Source organism: Arvicola amphibius, chromosome 10 (assembly GCF_903992535.2).
Source record: "Arvicola amphibius chromosome 10, mArvAmp1.2, whole genome shotgun sequence".
In the NCBI taxonomy this organism is placed as follows: domain Eukaryota; kingdom Metazoa; phylum Chordata; class Mammalia; order Rodentia; family Cricetidae; genus Arvicola; species Arvicola amphibius.
Window position 1 is genome coordinate 106,421,640 of NC_052056.1, and position 20,635 is coordinate 106,442,274.

Genomic DNA, 20,635 nt, shown 5'->3' on the forward strand with positions numbered 1-20,635 from the left:
AGCTGTTGGAAGGAATGGCTAGACTTCCTGAGAACACGCCATACCTCAGGCTGACCCAGGGCAAGGAAGAGGGCTCGGATTTCCTTGAGTATCAACACGGACAGTTTGCGTGTGGCCACCTGGAAGCTGCAGAGCAAGACGAGAGCAAAGCCTTCCACAGCGTGGAGGACACTGCAGTGGGGGCCTCGTTCCGACTGCATCCTGTGGCTGGAGCCATTGGCAATGAGCTGTCGTGAAGGAACACATTCCGAGTTTAGCAGAATAACAAAGGGAGGGAGCACAGCTTTTCTGCACACTTGGCTCTGCCATATTAGAAAACATTGTAAGAGCTTAGAGACAGAACGTGTGAATTGATTATTATTCATGAAATATCCTAATTCCCTTTTTTGCTTTTCAGATCAATGGGTGCTTTGCGATCACGCCAGCCATCTGTTGGCTCTGGTGAGAAAAGACGGTTCAAAGGCTGTTCACAGAGAAGGAACGAGTCCTGCTTCTGGCCGCACCATTTGGGATTACGCGATACCTGTGTCAAAGGCGTCTAATTTGTTCCACTGAAGTTTGCTGTAGACCAAAGTCACAACTGAGTTGAACTTCCAAAGATTTTTAGTTTTTACTGAGACTTGCTCACATGTGTGTGCATGCACGCGCGCGCGCGCGCGCACACACACACACACACACACACACACACACACACACACACACACACGGGAGGTACGGTATATATGTACTGGGAAGGCTGAACTTAGAGCATCCTATGTACCAGGCAAGTTCTCTACTCCCAGGCACAGGTCAAACCCAAAGTTGGAGATTTTTCATTAGAGAATTTAGGTTCTCTTGGGGTGGGGTGGTGGGGACGAGTAGTCATTATTGTTTATTTGCATTTATTTTTTAAAAACTTTAAAAATATTTTTATTAGTTTTTTTGGGTTTTTTTTGTTGGTTTTTGTTTTTCTCGAGATAGGGTTTCTCTGTAGTTTTGGAGCCTGTCCTGGAACTAGCTCTTTAGACCAGGCTGGTCTCGAACTCACAGAGATCCACCTGCCTCTGCCTGCCGAGTGCTGGGATTAAAGGCATGCGCCACCATCGCCAGGCTTTATTAGTTTTTTTAATGATTTATTTACTTATTATATATACAATATTCTGTCTGCAGACCAAAAGAGGGCACCAGACCTCATTACAGATGGTTGTGAGCCACCATGTGGTTGCCGGGAATTGAACTCAGGACCTTTGGAAGAGCAGGCAATGCTCTTAACCTCTGAGCCATCTCTCCAGCCCCGCTTTATTAGTTTTTAACTGCACACATGTGCCTGTGGGGTGTATGTGCACCTGAGTGCAGGTTGAGTCCAGAAGAAGGCATCAGATCTTCTGGAACTGGAATTAGTAGACAATTTTGAACTCCGTGATACTGTTCTCAGGTCCTTTGGAAAAAACAGTATGTACATTCCACTGCAGAGCTACCTCTCCCTTCCTTTTACCTGTTTTTTGGAGATGGGGTCTCATTATGCAGCTCAGATTAGCCTAAAATTTACGATCCTCCTACCCCAGCCTCCCAAGTGTTGGGATTAGAGGTGTGAACCATCACACTCATTTACATTTGCCAAGGGAGGAATCTAACCCAAGCTTTGCTTGTTTACAGGACACTGTTCTGGAAGTCCCCACACTGCAGTCACATGACCCTTAAGCAAAGACAACTAACCCCCTGGGGCCCATGCCATTCAGGATCCCTGCTCTTCCGGCAGCTGTCTTTTGTGCTGTCTTTTGTGCGTGTTGCACACCAGGATCTGAACACTACCCTCACTGTTCCCTGGGTGCTGCTGTGCCACCTGTAGTCCACACAGACCTCGGAGCCGCTGATGACGCTGTCTATCAGAACCAGAGTCATCTGCACGGCCACTGTCAGCTCACCGTGTGGCACTGAGAATCTGGTCCTCTTCAAGGCCCTTCCCAGATTGCTGAATTCATTTTTACCATTCATTCTCAAGAAACCCTAAGATGGCATTTTCATCTCTGTGGGTACAGGACCGAGTGACAAGTAAGTTGCTAAGTAGGAAAACAAAATAGCTTGGTAGACAGCCAACTGTGAGATCTACCCTCATCTATCTCGATGCCCACAGAGCCTGGTAGACAGTTAACCATGGGATCTACCCTCGTCTGTCTCGATGCCCACAGCCTGGTGGACAGCTAACCATGGGATCTACCCTCGTCTGTCTCGATGCCCACAGCCTGGTAGACAGCTAACCATGGGATCTACCCTCGTCTGTCTCGATGCCCACAGCCTGGTGGACAGCTAACCATGGGATCTACCCTCATCTGTGTCGATGCCCACAGCCTGGTAGACAGCTAACCATGGGATCTACCCTCGTCTGTCTCAATGCCCACAGCCTGGTAGACAGCTAACCATGGGATCTACCCTCGTCTGTCTCTATGCCTACAGCCTGGTAGACAGCTAACCATGGGATCTACCCTCGTCTGTCTCGATGCCCACAGCCTGGTGGACAGCTAACCATGGGATCTACCCTCATCTGTTTCTATGCCTACAGCCTGGTAGACAGCTAACCATGGGATCTATCCTCGTCTGTCTCGATGCCCACAGCCTGGTAGACAGCTAACCATGGGATCTACCCTCGTCTGTCTCAATGCCCACAGCCTGGTAGACAGCTAACCATGGGATCTACCCTCGTCTGTCTCGATGCCCACATCCCTGTCCAGTTCTAGCTCTCAATCCTTTAGTCATTTGTCCTTATTTTTAAGGATTTATTACAATTTTCAGTTATGTGTACGTATGTGTCCACAAGATTATGGGTGCTCATTTAGGCCAGAGGTGTCAAATCCCCTGGAGTTGGAATTATGGGAAGTTTCAAGTCATCCGACACGGGTACTGGAAATTGAACTTGGCTGCTCTGAAAGAGCAGTATGCACTTCATTCATTCATTCATTCATTCATTATGTAAACAGTGTTCTGTCTGCACATCTGCCTGCAGGCCAGAAGAGGGCACCCAGCCCTGCAGTATGCACTCTTAATCTCTGAGCCATCTCTCCAGTACACTGGCCATTTGTTTTTATAAACAAATGTGTGATCATAATTCTTTCAGGTGGAAAAAAAACCCCACAATTTCTACTCTTTATATACTCCTTGTTGGCGTTAACAAGTCCAACCTAAAGACAGATTGTATCCTGAGTTCTTGGTCACAATGTGACTGGCGGAAGAACTAAGGGCTAGCATCAAAGGCAGGTCCTAGGTAATACATAATCGGAAAGAAGAATTTTGAAGATTCTCTAAACTTACTGTTTTTTTTTTTTAGGGAGGACAGGGTTTCTCTGTAGCTTTGGAGCCTGTCCTGGAACTAGCTCTTGTAGACCAGGCTGGTCTTGAACTCAGAGATCCACCTGCTTCTGCCTCCCGAGTGCTGGGATTGAAGCACCCACCGCCCGACTAAACTTACTGTCTTTGTGTGTGTGTGTTCCATAAAAGTGTGCAGTGAGTGGGCTGGCTGGGGGAATCACCTCGGAGTTTCTGATTTTGTTGGCTTGTTCGTAGGCTCTTCCCTGGGTTTGCATGACCAGCTTCCACTGGGTGAGCAACTGCAGCAGCAGCTTTAGGGAGGAATCGAGGAGGGTGTGATGCATGTCGTTCACTTCCCGAAGCAGGAAGTTCGTGAAGCCGAAGAGGACGTCTTCCCGCCAGTCACAGAAATCGACCAGCAGCCCCTGGAGAGAGTTCTGTGCGATGTGCCGCAGTTCATCATCCATGTGGATGGAGAGCCTGGGGAAAGAGAGCGATGAGCGGGCAGGCCTCCGTTTGCTTCGCGGTGGATGAAAGAATACGCAGTTCTCTACTTCTGCTTGTGGTTGAAAATGAGTCTCACTTAATAAATGACCTAAATGAATACTTTTTTTTTAAAAAAGTTTAATTTTATATTTACTTAAAAGTTTCAAAACTATCAGTTCCCCTGGGCCTCTGTGAGCCACTCCCAATATTACCATCTTTAAAAGGCTTTTATTGTTATTATTAGCAGTATTGCTTGGGACTGGGTTTTGCTGTAGAGCCACAGGCTAGCCTGGAACTCACCATGAAGACCAGGCAGGCCTAGACTCATAAGAGACCTTCCTGTCTCTGCCTCCCGAATGCTGAGATTAAAGGCATGTGCCACCATGCCTGGCTTTATTTTTATTTTGTGTGTATGAGGTGTTTTGTCTGCATGTAGTATGTGTGTGTGTGCCTGACACATACAGAGACCGAAGGAGGACACTAGACCCTCTGGAACTGGAGTTACAGATGGCTGTGAGCTGCCATGTGGGTGTCAGGAATTGACCCCAAGTCTTCTGCAAGAGCAACAGGTGCTTTTTAACCACCGAGCCTTCTCTCTCCAGCCTTTCTCTAAACAGTTTCAAGTTACCTTTGTTGTTTACGGTTTGAACTCACTAGCTCCTTGTTGTTTTGGTGTTCTGGTTTTTTGAGACAGGGTTTCTCTATGTAGCCCTGGCTGTCCTAGAACTCACTCCACAGACCAGACTGGCCTCGAACTCACAGAGATCCACCTGCCTCTGCCTCCCGAGTGCTGGGATTAAAGGCGTGTGCCACCACCATCTGGCCTTTTTCTCGTTTTAGGTTTATGATTTTAATTTATTATATTTATATCTGTTTATTTCCTAAGACATTCAGGATCATAATCTTCCAAAGATATCAAACCATATTTTAGGGAAGTATAATATTGTAACAATTGGGAATTAGCATTAAATGAAAAAAATGTTAATCAATGGTAAAGATACTGGGTTGAATCGTGTCACACATAAAACTCATGTGTTAACACCTAACACCCTCCCCCCTCTTTATAAAGCAAACCTTATTTGAAATTAGGGCCACTGCAGAAATAATTACATAAGGATCAGGTCATATGGGGAGTAAGCTGGGACTCTAAAATCCAGTAGGAATGGCAGTCTCTGCAAGAGGACTTCTGGAGATAGATAAATGCCAGGGGAGTACCATGTGAAGGTGGAATAATGGTCATGGTGATGCTTCCACAAGCCAGGCAATGCCAAAGATCACCAGAAAGCCACCAGAAGCGCGGTTGAGAGGCCCCAGCAAACTCTTTCCCAGCATTCACAGGGAAGCAACACTGCCTTCACTTTGGCTTTGAACTTGCAGTCTCCAGACCCGAGAGACTATCAGCTGCTCTTATTTAAGCCCCCAGCTTGTGGCACATTCTTGCAGCGGCTGCAGCAAAGCAACACAGTCTGGAACCAGGCGGCACCGAGAGCGAGAGCTGTGCCGCACTGAGCCCAGAGGAAGCCACGAGTCGCTAATACCTTGAGTTTCCTCAATGACATTAGTTCAGTCCTCATCTACCGCATGGATGCAAACAACCCCGCAATCCGGAATCTGTCTTGACTCCAAGCCCACAGTGCAAGATCATTTTAAAGTCTCCAGGAGCCCCATGGTGAGGCAGTCTTTGCTATTCTGGGTGGCCATGCCTCTTGAAGTGATGTTATTTTCATATTTCACCCCAAGAGCAGGTCTCAAATACTATGAGTTCAATTGACCCCACCCTCATTTTCCAAGAGCCTCCGATTGCAGTAGCTAAAAGATAACAGAGGGATAAAAAGAAGCAACCTGTGAAGACGTCTGATTTGACTTAAGGACTCAAGGAAAAATTTTTAAGAAACATATCTGTTTTGGGGTTTTTAAAAACAGTTTCGGGTACATTCAAGACAATAATTAAGACACCAAATAAAAGCACCGAGGATAGGCTTATCCCTGAACCAGATAAAAGGAAACTAGCACCGCAACATCAGTGGGGCCACCTTCCAGGCGGCTGGCATTGGGAGCTGGCAGGGCCTGGCGCTAGTGCAGTGGCTCAGGTAAGCTAGCGAGAGGACGTTTCCCACAGGTATGTGCCAACGCGAGATGCCCCAGGGCTCTATCTTCAGTGATCTAGAGCTAGTAATTGGCATGAGTCAATTACATGGACCCCAGGGCACATGCTTCTTGCACAAAGGTGTAGCTGAACCAATTAAGATGCATCGAGGGGTGGGTACAGCCCGGACAAGGCTGACCTTTGGTTATCAGGTCAGACAAATGACACATAGCACAAACCTCCTCACCGGGCAAGTTCCAGATTTTCATCAATTCTCTAAGGGCTTGTAATAATACTTCGGTTATCTAGGTGTGTTTCAAATTGATGGAACATAAGCTGAAGGGAAAAAGATCAGTTGGCAGAGACATCCCTGTCTAAATTACGAAGGGTTAAGAAAAATATTACCAGGCAGAGGCCATAAAGCCAGGTGGTCTGGCGATACTATTACAGGCCGCAAAGGGAACCCAGCAGGCTGAGGGGCAGGCTGCTGGTCCGCTCCAGTTTACCAGAGGTCACGGCGGTTTCGTCTCAGGGAGCATTGTGGAGACAACCTCCATCTAATTGCTGTGTGCTGAACTACGTTTCGGGTCAAGCAGCTAGTGAGGCAACACACACAGCTGGAAGCTATTCTTCTGCTGCGCTTTTCACAACCCAGCGTGCTCACAAAGGGAAGTGGAGGAAGTGGTTAATACACTTCAGATATCATAGGTTACCGCAGTACACAGCCGCACCTCAGATGCATCCACCAATTAATAAAAAACCCTAGATAAAAGACAGCGGAGCTCGGTCTCAGGAATCTCTGTAAATGTAAGAAGCCAGATCTTAATTTTTTAAATAAAAATGTATGTATTGCATATATATCTGTGGATATACTTTTGTGGCCAAAAGAGGGCGCCGGATCCCCCGGAACTGGAGTTCCAGACAGTGGTGAGCTGCCATGTGGGTGCTGGGAACTGAACCCAGGGGACCCAGTTTGCTCTTCCAGGGAACCTGGGTTGCTTAATCACTGAGCCATCTTTCCAGCTCCAGTTTTAATTTCCTAACATACAGTCTCCTTGTCTAAAATCAGGAATGGGTCTGTACCCAGCTTACCTAGAAACTTATAAAAACTGTATAACATGGAATATATCGTGCAAGAGTGAAGATTCGCTGAAAAGAACTACCGCCATCGTGAGCTGTGTGTAAGCGCTATGCTAAGTCATCTCCATGTGTTACTGCTGTCGTGAGCTGTGTGTACGCGCTATGCTAAGCCGTCCCCATGCCTTATTGAATTCTCACAGCCCTATGAGGTGGGTGTCATATTAATGAAGTCAATTTTTTGAAGGGGGAGCAAATAATGACTATCAAATATCTAATGCACATATGGAACTGAGAACACGACAGGACATAGGACAGTCAGGGACACTGACTGTCTTTTTTGTGGTCTAAGGAAGAAGTAGGACACATCTGGGAAGGTGAGTGAAAGAAAAAAAATGGGAAGAAGTAAGCTCCACCTTGTATATGGAGATTCCTTGGGGGCACCCCTCCAGCCAATCCACACAGGCTCTATCCTTGGGGGCACCCCTCCAGCCAATCCACACAGGCTCTACCCTGTGGGATACCCCTCCAGCCAATCCACGCAGGGTCTACCCTTGGGGGTACCCCTCCAGCCAATCACGCACACGCCATGCAGAAACAGGAATGTAAGACAACTAGGGGTTTGACCACGAAGCCAGGACAATCTCCACAGCCTCCAGGAAACCCACTGGGTAAGATTTCTCAGACCAGCCATTATTCACTGGCTGAACAATACATATGATGTCAGAAATTTGGTAGCTTGGAGAAGGAGGCTTGCCAGCCTCATTCCACACACTACTGTCTGTGGTTTGTGTGTCTGCAGTATTTAGCTGGACCCAGAAGTGCTGGCATGGCGGGCCTGCAGCAGTCACGTGGGACACATCTTTGAAACCCCTTACTGGGAGTTGAACCGGTAAGGGAGCCTGAATGAACACTGGTCTAGCTTTTCCAATGATGAAGAAAACCTAATTATCTGGTAAAAATGCACTACTGAGTAAGCGTGAAGAGTCTAGCGCCCTCCTCTGGCCAGGCTGTGTATATTGCATCAAGTCAATTCAGCACAACCTCGATAGGACTTTGCAGGGCAGAGTGGTGGAAATCTTCCTGTGTGGCAACAGAAATGCACATTTCTCGTGAGTAGATCACTACACCTTTATCTCTGGACCTCTGGGCGGGGGCATGTGAAGCGCCTCATTTTCCCAGGACACAGAGGATCCGGTGTATAGGTCACAGCTCTTTATTGCTCTCTGAGAACACCCTCTGACTATTTTATTTTTATAAACTTCCTTTGAAGTTTATATTTTTTTTTAAAAAAAAGCCCTTTTAACAAGCTTCCAATAGTCTGGCTATTTTTCTTGAACTTTCAAGAATATTTATTTGTTCTTTTCTCCTCTAAAAAACAGGACTCATGGCTTTGGGCTTTATAAGAATGTACACAATAATAAACAGGATGCTATAAATAGCCCAGACATTCCAATGATGTCTAACGATCCCCTCCCCGCGTGTCTGGCACCACAGGCTGCAGATTCCAGCATCACCGGATTAGGCTGTCAAGGTGATTTCAGAGGTTAAGAGCCTTCTACCAGACCCACAGCAAAGCAGAGCCAGGCGCTCTCCCAGAATGCTCCACATTATCTAAAAAGCCTGGCATTTCAAAGGCTTTCATGTAGGCCATTACCAGCCACATCTCTGAAGAAAGCCAACGTCCCTCCCACCCCAAACTGATAACTGGCACTTTCCCACAGACTTCCCTCTGACTAAGCAGCCTGTAGATGCCTCAGCGTTATTTAGCCCTCTCAAAGGTCCTCAGAGGCAAGCAGCATCCTTCTAAAATTACCAAATTTTTACCCATGGAGAAAGGGTGTGCTGGGAGTTTAAATAATGTGCCTAGGTCGCACAGGCAGTAAAACAGCAAGCAGGGATACCAAGCTCAAACTTTTGAGAAAATTCTGCCATTTTCCCATTCTTCCCTGCTGTTTCCTCCGTCAGGACCTTGCTCTCTGTTGGTCCACATGGCTAGTGGTAGGGGCCTTAACTACAGATTTCTGAGAGTCCTGATCCCTGGTCCCTGGATCCTCCCGTGTCCTCCCACAAAAATACTGACTTCCGGTTGTCAACCTCTCTACTGCTGTCGACAGTAAACTGGCCGGTGACTCCTTTGTGCTTCTGGGCCAGAGATTCTCTTCGTTCTCAGTCCCTGCTCTCATTCCAGGAGACTACTTGAGTGGATGACCCTCACGGGACCCCAATCCCTTCCTTCCTCATTCTTCTCCTCCCCCAAATCAGTGTGTTTGTTATTTATGGCTTGTTCCTTGTGGGTCTACTCAGAACGGAAAGCTCACATCAATTTAGGTCCATTTTCCCCTCTTTGCCTCAGCCTCCCTGCTTTCTGGGCCTTAGTAAAGCCAACAGACAGGCGTTAATTGTCTAAACCTTATACAATTTTGTAGGGGCTGGGGATTAAACTCAGAGCCTTGCACACGTGAGGCAAACTCTTTCTATTGTATTTTGTCCCCAGTCCATGCCATTCTTAAAGTAACTCATATGCTTGGGATAGAGAGGAGGAGAATCCATGGCTTGAAGCTCGATCATGCTTGAAGCAACAGGCAGGCTCTGGTGACTGATAGGAGATAACACACACACACAGACACACACACACACACACACACACACACACACACACACACACACGAGCTGGAAGGGAAGTCTTAGGAGAGAGGTTTTGAAAGTCGTGGATCTCCAGTAGCCTTCGCACTGAGCATCTGCCTATGCTAGAGGCATGGAGGAGGGGGCGGAGAGTAGCAGGCAATAAAAGCTCCTGTCTGAAAGCTCGGGGGTCCTCTCTGTCACAGACTGCTAGTTGGAGCCCATTTGTTGATGTCTTCTGGCTCTCATGCAGTAGGTGACCCCGAAAAAGATGAGCTGTGCGTAACCAAGGTGGCTTCCTTCTCTAATCTGAGAACCTCACCCCATCAGAATCTAAATAAACAAACCGAGGCTCCCATCCCAGGGGATACAGCATCCTCAGGGTTAGGCGCTAATATTTTTTTCTCTTTCCTAGGCTTTCCTTTTTGCCGCCGTTATCAGATTAATGCACCTCAAGTGGCATTTAAACATTCACATTTATGGGGGACTGGAAAGGTGGCTTGATGGATAAGAGCACTGGCTGCTCTTCCAGAGGACCTGAGTTCAATTCAGCAGCACCGTGATTGTGAGGGTATGGATGTTTTGCCTACATGGATGATTGTGCACCACATGGGTGCCTGGTGAGTTCGGATGAGGGCAGCAGAGCCCCTGGAACAGGAGCTATAGACGACTGTGAGATATGCCAGGCGGGTGCTGGGAGCTGAGCCGGAGTCCACTGCAAGGGTCTAGTCAGTGCTCTTAACCACGGAGCTGACCTTTCCAATCCAAATAAAACAATTTTCAAAATTACATTTATTGTATATGCATGTGTGTGTGTGTGTGTATGCTTGTGTGGGTACATATATGATCCAGTATATGCCTGGAGGTCAGAGGACAATGGTCAGGGGTCAGTTCTCTCCTTCCACCTGTAGACCCTGAGGACTGAACTCAGGCTGTCTAGCCCCTCACCCTCTGCACTGTCTTGCTAGTCCCTAAAATGGCTTGTCAATGGTGTTGCCTGCTGCTGAAATTCTCTCTCTCTAGGTGGGCGTCTACGTCCTTTCATTATTGGCTTTCCTAACTCTTTTTTTCCCTTCATTTCCCCAATCCGGTGATGAATCTTAAATCTCCCTCCCATCCCCCACAGCCCAGTGACAATGGTTTTGCCTTCTATGTTGGTTTTTTGATTTTAAACGAAAGACACACGTTGTCAACGGGAGTTTCAGATTATAGGAGACGATGACTACAAACTACAATGAGATACTTTCACTCAAAACAAACAGTTTTTACGTCTGAGTTGGGCTGTGTAGTCATGTGGAAGACGGAAGAAAGAGGAGCGTGATTTTTTGGGTAGCTTTCAGGATAACTACTGTTAGATTTAAGATTACTGTCTCTTTTGACCTCATCAGAGAGTCTAGGTACCTCAAACTGAGGGCCAGACCCCAGGTGAGCTCCCACAGGGAGGCCACACCCTTCCCTTTACTTTTCTGAACTCAATCTTTCCCTGGAGGCTTTTTATTCTCTGGCTTCCTTGGTCCACAGTTGGCCCCTCTACCCACTGAACTCAAGGGTCTACTGAGTGCTATTCATCTGTGCAGGCCCATGCTCGGGATGTTAGTGACTGTGCAGACATCTGTATTTATTTTAAACCCCTTGGGCATGGAAATAAAAACAAAACAGATGTCTTAAAGGGTTACAAGTCTATGGTCCAGGACTATAGTCCCAGTTACTCTGGAGGCTGAGGCAAGAAGATTGTAATTGATGACCAGCCTGGTGATTTATGAGACCATGTCTCAAATAGAGTAAAAGAGGGAACCAGGGATATGCCTCAGTAACAGAGAGCGTACCTAGCACAAGTAGGTCCCTGGGTTCAAGTCCCATTATTAAAACTAAAACAAAACCAAAAACAACTAAGTTCTTTATTCCTGTTCACACATAAGACCTAGTACAACACCTTATTAAGTAAACCTCCACCAGCTGAAAGCAAACACTCTACTCTGTTTCTTCAGGCAATGACAAAAGAGTAAAATCAATTTTGATGGGCTAACATCCAAGATTGTTTTCACCCACCTGGCCAGCAAGTCAATAAGTTCAAGTTTGGACATGCCATCAGGCAGCAGTCGAGGAATTGCAGCGACACAGGTCCTGAAGAGATCGATTTTTGGTTTTCTTTCACCCCTAGAGTTTGAAGACAAAATTGAAGCAAGTCAAATGATTATGAAAATAAGAAAAAAAAATCAAAAAATGGTTAAGAGTGCGAACAAAAACTAGCATCTAATACAGATCTTCTAAGTATAGCCTGGTGCTGGCTCCATGTCTTTATCAAATGTTGATCTCCTCAAAGCTTCATTTGGGCCAATGAGATTGTAAAAGTCTAGGCTTAGAGCACTGGCTGTCCTTGCAGAGGACCCAGGCTTGATCCCCAGCACCCACATGGTGGCTCGCAACCCTCAGTTCCAGGGGATCTAATGCCTCTTCTGATCTCAGTAGATACCAAACATGCATGAGGTGCACACATGTACATGCAGGTGAAACATTCACACATGAAATGAAATGAATAAATCTAATTAAAAAAAACAAAATGAAAACAGCAAAATAGTTGAGATGTGATTCCAAGTCACAGATCTCTGAACGTACAGACATCAAGAGCACCTAATCACAAGCTGGCCACTCAGTAGGATTCCATGGAGATTGGTCCCCATGGATGACTTTCCAACACTCGAATCACAAAAAAAAAAGCCTCAGTGGATCGGCAAAGCAATGACCATCACGGCTATATCTAGTATTTGAGTGGGATTTGAATGTTTACCAGTGTGGTAGTTTGAATGTATTTGGTCCCCATAAGCTCACAGGGAGTGGCACCATAAGGAGGTATGGCCTTGTTGGAAGGAGAGTAGGAGGCAAGCTTTGAGGTCTTATGTGCTCAAGTTATACCCAGATCACTTCCTGTGGCCTCTAGATCAAGATGTAGAATTCTCAGCTCCTTCTCCAGTGTCCCGCTATGATGCTAATGGACTGAACCTCTGAGCTGTAAAGTCAGCCTCAATTAAATGTTTTCCTTTATAAGAGTTGCTGTGGTCATGGTGTCTCTTCACAGCAATAGAAACCCTAACTAAGACAAACAGCAAGACATCTGGAAATTTCTCCCCCCTGATGAATTATGCTTCAATTAAGTGTTTTCAAATAAGTCTTTTTTTATAATGATACATGCTATAGTTTGCTTTCTGTTGTTATGTTAAATATCATGACCAAGAGTGACTTAGAGAGAAAAGTGTTTATTTCGCCTTACACTTCAGGCAATAACCCATCATTGAGGGAAGTCAGGATAAGACCTCAAGGCAGGAACTGAAGCAAAGAGTACAGAGGAATGCTGCTTATTGGCTTGCTCCCCAGGGCCTGCTCAGCTACCTTTCTTAAACAGCACAGGCCCACTTGCCTAGGGGTGGCCCCACCCACAGTGGGCTGGGCCCTCCTACATCAATTAGCCGGCAAGAAAATGCCCCACAAACATGGCCACAGGACAGTCTGATGGAGGCAATGCTTCAAGGGACTGCTCTCATTCCAGGTGACTCTAGCTACTTTAAAGTTGACAAAAACCACTCTTGGAGTCTCCCAAGGAACCGGAGCAACAATCTACAGCAACATATGAAAATTCTGACAATTTGGTCTTCAGAGATAAATATAAATGTGGTACCAAATTAATGCAGTTTTAGAACACAGACTCAGTAATAAAAACACAAAGCGGCACAGACAGATGTAACAATTCTGGAACAGTACCCCAACTGTCCTCAGGACAGAAATGCAACAAGCAGAATCAATGCTCTATGTTTGAATCATCAATGTCAAGTAGCAGACTTACTCCTTGGCATTATCTACAACAAGGCTTCTGTGTTAAGAATGCTAGTATCTTAAGTACGTTAAGAATGAATACAGGGTAGCGGCAGGAGAGGCTGGAGAGGTGGTCCAGAGGTTAAGAGTGTGTGTTGCTTTTGCAGAGGACCCAAGTTCAATTCCCAGTACCCATACTGGGTGGTTACAACTATCTGAAACTTCAGCTCTAGGGAGTTATGATCCCCCTCTTCTGGTCTCAAAAGGCAATGCACTTATATACTCACTATGTGCATGCACACATGAATACTAAAGAACACAGTAAAGCCAAGTCTTTGAATATTCCCCTCACAGAAGGAAAATCAAACATGAGTGTGGACAGCCATGGGCTCTTTCCTCTCCTTTTCCAATGTCCTTCTGCATGATCTGCAGGAGAGGAGCATCCACCGTGGCTTCCCACCTAGACAGAGATGCCATCACCTGACACCCTCAGTAGCTGCTGACACCCTAATCATAGCTCCACGGTCGTCATCCGCAGCAGACGGGTGCCTATCCAGTATCCCTAGCTTGATCACCAGATGTTTTCAACAGCTGGGATCTTTTTCTTACCCACTGGAAGACAGATGACCCCTTGCAGCCTAAAGTGCATGGGGAACTCTGCCATCTGCTTTCAACTGGCAAAGGAAGCCTACATTAGAAACCAAATGGACGCATGGTTTCTTTTTATTAACATAGGCTTTGGTCTACGGGATTTTATGGGAGCATGTGAATGTCCCCCAAAGGGACATACTTTTGAAAAAGGAAATTTATTAGCAGATGTTAAACATTTTTATTTGTTATTTTATTCATTTATTTTGGTTTTTTCTGAGACAGGGTTTCTCTCTGTAGCTATGGCTATCCTACAACTCATTCTGTAGCCCAGGCTGACCTTAGTCTCACAGAGACTCCCCTGCCTCTGCCTCCCAAGTGCCGGGATTAAAGGTGTGAACCACTACTGCCAAGCTTTTTACTTTTTCTATTCTTTTCTTTCTTCCTTTTTTTTTTTTAATGTGGCACAAGAGAAATAAGGAATGGGGATTACGCAAAACAGTGTACCGTGATCGAGTGAATTCCTTACTCAGGGCAGGGAGAATGGTGGATCCGCCTCAAAGGCTACCTCAGACCAGCCCACTCTTCCCATTACTCTCTTCTCTAAATGTCTGTGTGGTTCCCTGAAATTCCCCCTTAAAGAAAGAAAGAAAAGAAACAAGCTATTTTCCACTCAAGAATCTGTCTTAAATTGGCATGGGTTGCCCACATGTCTTTAGTCCCAGCACTCAGAAGACAGAGGCAGAAGACTATCCAGCCTGGTCTACATAGTGAATTCCAAGTCAGCCAGGGCTACATGGTGAGACTCTGGCTCAAAGAAAGGTACAAAATGCCCTTTTATGGATCAGTAATGAGCTGCAAGCCCCATTTTCTAACTTGCCGGAAGCTTAATGGTACTGAAGATATAACCAAAAGAGGCCAACCTCAGCTTTGAACTGGCTTTCAGGCAAATAACATTGCTACATATGCGCTACCACCCCTAGAACCCGTGTTGAGTAGGAGAAGAGAGGGAGGTCCACTTGGATCCCGCAGCTCGTGAGCCGCCTTGGCGGTACTCACGTGATCATGTCTTCCGGCTCTTTGTTTAGCATCTGGACGTTGGTGAGCATCATGCAACGTCCCACTTCTTTATCAAGGTGTCTTAGGATGTTGCCTACGGCCTTGCGGACTTGAGAGTAATACAAGGACATTCCTGAAAAACACACGTTAGTCACACTTTTAACTAAATGTATCAAAGAATCCTACTGTGCTCCACCCAAGCGCCACAAAATTGCCTCTTTAAGAAGGGTCCTCTGCGCCTGGGATTTCCTTGAACAGAAGGGCTGAGGGCGGTTCCATTTCTGCCTGCCTAGCTCGAGTGCACTGCCCTGCACTTTGCCGGCGCTCGCCAAATAACTGTTTCAACGTACTTAACAAGAGTTGTAATGCTTTTTAAATGTTTGTTTACTTTTAATTTTATTTCTGTGAGTGCTTTTGTCTGCACGCATATGGGTGCACCACATGACCACATGTGTGTAGTACCTCTGGAGGCCAGAAGAGTGCATTGGGTCCTATGGACTATAGTTACAGGCAGTAGTGAGCTGCCATCCTGGGTCCCTGGCACGAGCAGCCAGTGCTCTTAACCAATGAGGCAACTCTCCAGCCCTCTTAATTTTAATATTTCAATGAGAAACGTTCTCTACAAAAGTTAAAGTAATTAATTTTGCTTTTGAATTTTGATTTGCTTCTGATTAACTAGAAAACCCACTAGCATTAGCAATTACATGAATAAATGATAATTCTCATTTGGGGTTAAGAGTTTGACAATTGTATATTGTTCCCCGGAATGCGTGTGCAGATTCTTTAGTAAAATAAACAAATTGACTCCACTTATAAACTTTAAGGTGAGGGAAATGTATTGCTCCCATTGAGTGTGATGTGAGTCTTCCTCTAGTTAGATGACAACACACACACACACACACACACACACACACACTCACACACACACCACACACACTCACACATACACACACACCACATATCAAACAAAATCAACATCACACTTTAACAAAGTAAGTAGCCATTTCTCACGCATAAAGTCTTTTGAACTCATTGACTATAACAAAACTAACGTTAAAAGTGAAGACTTCTGCTTATGTTTCTTTTATATCTTTGGAATTTAGGATTCAGGAGGATATATCAGAGAAAAGAAAATTCTCCTGAAGTGTTTGTGGGAATTGGCATCTTACAATACAAATCAGACCAGTGTTACTCAAAAAAAAAAGGGAAGAAATTTTCTTTGAAAAATAAATTAATGAACAAATCATAAATAAGATTATTGGAAACTTACTGTACAATGTAGGTAACCAGTATCAGATGTTTACAAGGACCCAGATGAAAGGCCAGCGCAAAATGGCAAAATATTTACCAGGAAGTCCTAAGGAGTTTAAAGGGCTCCAGGATCAGAACCCAGCAGGAATCTGTCACCACAACAGTGTAGGAATGTCTCACCAGCTACTTGGCAAAGATGTGGTGTGTGTTTTTCTGAGTTCCTCTCACTTCCAGCAAGGTGCTGAGAGTGTTTTTTTTTCAGGGATCCATACCCACCTATCATTTTGGCTTCCTCTTCCGTGAGCGTCTTACTCAAATATGTTTTCTTTACTCTCAGGGTGTTTCCCGACGGGAGCACAGCTCCTGTGACCGGCATGGGAGGCTCACCGTCCTTCTGTTGTAAGCTGTCGGCGATCACCAAGAATGCGCGCAAACCGATGTTCATTCTCTGTAAGAGACGCAAGCAAAGATCCCGTCAACTAGAACAATCCGAGAGGATTAGTCGTGGGGAAACAGCCAGGAAGATGCTCACTAAATTCCTAGTGCGTCTGTGTGTGGAGAGAGAGCAGCCAAGAGAGAGGTCCTCATTCTGGAAGCGGCTGCACTAAGTTAAACTGAGTCACACAACTGACTCAATGCTTCACAGAAAGGAACACCATAGGTCTTAATCCAAAGACAGTGTGAAGATACTGAGTTCCAAATATAAACCACAAATTCAATATCTCTGATTATTTTACTTATTTTGAGATGAACTAGTCACTATGTGGCCCTGGCTGGCCTGGAATTCATTATGTAGGTCAGGCGGGCCTCGGCTCTCAGAGATCCACCTGCTTCTCCTCCCACAGCCAGCCACTATTATTAATCTCTGATTACAAAGGCCAACAAATTTGAGAATAAATTTTAGAAACTGAAACTCATCAAACCTACGGAAACACTTGGGGACGTGAACGTCTAAAGTTCAGCTGAACCACGGAGCTTGTTCAAGGCAGGTCACAGCATCGGCTCTCCGGATCACATTCCCAATGAAATAGGATTAAGGCCTTGCTGCTCTAGCCTCTGACCCCAGTGCATCTCATCATCCTTTTGATCTGAAATTTCCCTGGGGACACCTCCATTGACCATCTTCTCACAGGGCTACTGGCTGCTTCTGTCTCTTCTCGGATGAAGAGGCTATTGATTTTGCTCACTTTAGAAGTGCAATGTTTATTTTCATATTATTGATTACAAGAGTTCTTTGTATATTCTGGAAAGGATGTGGGGGGCTGTGAAACTATTTTCTCCCATGCTATGACTCCTACCAAATGCCTTATCAACATGCAAACTTGAAAGCATATATATACTCAATTTCTTGGCTTTCTGTGACTTTTGATTTTTGTGTTCTAGAAAAGTTTCGCTCATTCGAGGGTCACAAAAGTTTTCACTTTGTTTTCCCCTGGAAGATTTACAGTGTTGGGTTGATATTTAGGTTGCGCAATCCATTTCGAGCTTTTTTTTTCTGCTTACAGTGAAAAATTGTGGACTGGAATTCGTCGTTTTGCAAGGTGTGCATCCAATTGCCCAGCACCACTGAGTGGAAAGGCTTTGACTCAGTGACTACATTCCCAGAATTGGAAACCAGCCAACCATTCATGTGTGGCTCTATCTCTAACCTCCCATCCTCATTGGTCCTTTGTAAAGAAAAATCTACCTCCACTTTTATACTGATTTTGTACTAGGCCTTAAAATCAGGCTATGCTAGTCTTCCATTTCTGAATTATGTTATTTTAGTAGTTTGATGTCCTATATCAAATTTAAAACCAGTGCGTTGATTTCTATTTTAAAAGAAGCGGTGGGGAATATAAGCCAGATTATTATTAAGATGATAACTTAAAACATTTAAGTCAGTTTGAGGGTAAGAGAACTCAGCAATGGCCAGTCTTTTGATTTGCTATACACAGAACTTATCTCTACCTATTTGGATCATCGTCTTTGTTCAATATTTTTTAGTTTTTAAAATAAAAAAGCCATAAGTAGTTTACACATGTTGTCTGTTTTACTGCTGGCTACTTTCTTTTCATCAATAATGTAAATTGTTTCATTTGTTTATTCATTACTAGGATATATAAATATATTACTTATTTATCTTGTATCCTGAAAACTTCCTAAAGTCAAGTAACAACTCCAAATCATTTGATATTTTCTTTCTCTTTTTATTAAAACAAGTGACATCTTTATTTGTGCTAACATTACTCTTCTTGTTACAGGGTCTCATGTTGCCCAGGCTGGCCTTGAACTCCTTATCTTCTTGTTACAGGGTCTCATGTTGCCCAGGCTGGCCTTGAAATCCCTATCTTCTTGTTACAGGGTCTCATGTTGCCCAGGCTTGCCTTGAACTCCCTATCTTCTTCTTACAGGGTCTCATATTGCCCAGGCTGGCCTTGAACTCCCTATTTTCTTCTTACAGGGTCTCATATTGCCCAGTCTGGCCTTGAACTCCCTATGTAACTCATGTTGCCCAGGCTGGCCTTGAACTCCCTATGTAACTCATATTGCCCAGGCTGGCCTTGAACTCCTTATCTTCTTGTTACAGGGTCTCATGTTGCCCAGGCTGGCCTTGAAATCCCTATCTTCTTGTTACAGGGTCTCATGTTGCCCAGGCTTGCCTTGAACTCCCTATCTTCTTCTTACAGGGTCTCATATTGCCCAGGCTGGCCTTGAACTCCCTATTTTCTTCTTACAGGGTCTCATATTGCCCAGTCTGGCCTTGAACTCCCTATGTAACTCATGTTGCCCAGGCTGGCCTTGAACTCCCTATGTAACTCATATTGCCCAGGCTGGCCTTGAACTCCTTATGTAACTCATGTTGCCCAGGCTGGCCTTGAACTCCCTATGTAACTGACGCCTGATCTTCATGCTTCCATCTCTCCACTGCTGTGGGATTACAGGTGTGTCCAGCCATGCACAGCTTCTTTGCACCGTATTTGCTCATCAATGAAAAAAACTTTTTCTATTTTCATTTCCAGCCTATCAGTACTTTATTTCTGCTTTTCTTGCCTCCAGCATTAAATAAATCTCCAGTTACATGTTATTTTAGATCAGGGCAAAAATGAGATAAAATGACCGCTCAAAAGTACATCTCACAGATATGCACTTCTCATGATGATGGGCATGTATACAGTACATAGACAGGCTCAAACCCAGTATAACCATTACCTAGAAACTACCTAATTGCTGAGTTGTGCTTGAAACACTTGGTTTAAGATATCCCTGCAGGTCTCTGAGCCTTGGTTACACAAGCTGATTTCAAAAACATTATTTAAGGACCAATATGGAGCCAGAGATGATGGTGTTTGCCTGTAGTTCCTATACTTCAGAGGCTGGGACAGGATGACCAAGCGCTTACAGTCTTGGTCAGCAATCCAGCAAGTTCAAGGTCAGTGTGAGACCCTATATGATAAACAACACACTGGTAAGCAGCTCCCGAAGGGCCAATGTTGCTGCTCTCTGAGAAACTGTCCCCAGCAGCAGCATTTTCACCCGCTGTGCAGCTTCTCTGTCACTGACCACTGAGTGCCTGCTTCTCAAGGGGACTGTGTGTATGGATGGAGAAAGCTTGAATGTGTGAAATCCTGCGGGAATGCGTGTGTTGACCTGAGCGGGTCATGTCAAAGACCCCAGAGCCTCAGACCCACAGAGAAAAACTAAAACCTTTCCCCTGGGGTGAGGATCACAGAAAAATGGTAAAGACCGCCTCAGCTGGCGGAGCGTGAATATCGACAGTGTGGGCAGAACACATCTAATATAGTTCTCTCCCTGTGAGATGTTTATGGCCTGAAGACTGCTCCCTTACAGAGCAATAGCAGCTAAACCTCGCCTCTTGACCCAAGGATCTCCTTGTTTATCTAGAAGCAATAACCCTGTTTCCTTTGTCCAGCTGTATGCTACTGCTGCCTTGCTGGTCAACTCTATATAATAAACACTCTGAACTTCCAGACTGCTGCAGCTTCTTTGCCAAGGGCCTGGACCACACAAATCCCAGCTTTCTGTCCTGTTTTCCTCTGTGTTCATCTTTGCGTCATTCCCTTGCTGCTCCAGTCATGTCCTTCCCTGGAGACGTGCTGGATGTGCCAGTCACATGTAACCTTTTGGGCTTATAGCTGTCAATTAGTAATAGGCAGATTCTTCTAGGCTCCTACAAGAGGAAGAGACGTAGAAGAGAGTTGGCAAGATGATCCAGTGGGCAAAGGCGCTGTGGTGTTGTGAAAGAAAATGGCTCTCAAAGGCAGTGGCAGTATTAAGGAGGGGTGGCCTTGTTGAAATAGGGGTAGCCTGGTTGGAGGAAGTGTGTCACTGTGTGGCCAGGCTTTGAGGTCTCTTTTGCTCAAGCTTCCCTCA

General features: G+C 45.3%; 1 protein-coding gene across 1 annotated transcript in view; it reads right to left on the minus strand.

Annotated features, from left to right (window-relative positions):
• Positions 1-20,635, minus strand: part of Fry (FRY microtubule binding protein) — a 250,702-nt gene that overhangs the window by 116,860 nt on the left and 113,207 nt on the right. Inside the window, exons 15-19 of the mRNA XM_038345555.1 lie at positions 16,538-16,709; positions 15,011-15,143; positions 11,606-11,713; positions 3,504-3,762; positions 45-227 (exon numbers count right to left, since the gene is read on the minus strand). Coding sequence (XP_038201483.1) covers positions 45-227; positions 3,504-3,762; positions 11,606-11,713; positions 15,011-15,143; positions 16,538-16,709 — 855 coding nt within the window. The remainder of the gene's footprint in view (positions 1-44; positions 228-3,503; positions 3,763-11,605; positions 11,714-15,010; positions 15,144-16,537; positions 16,710-20,635) is intronic.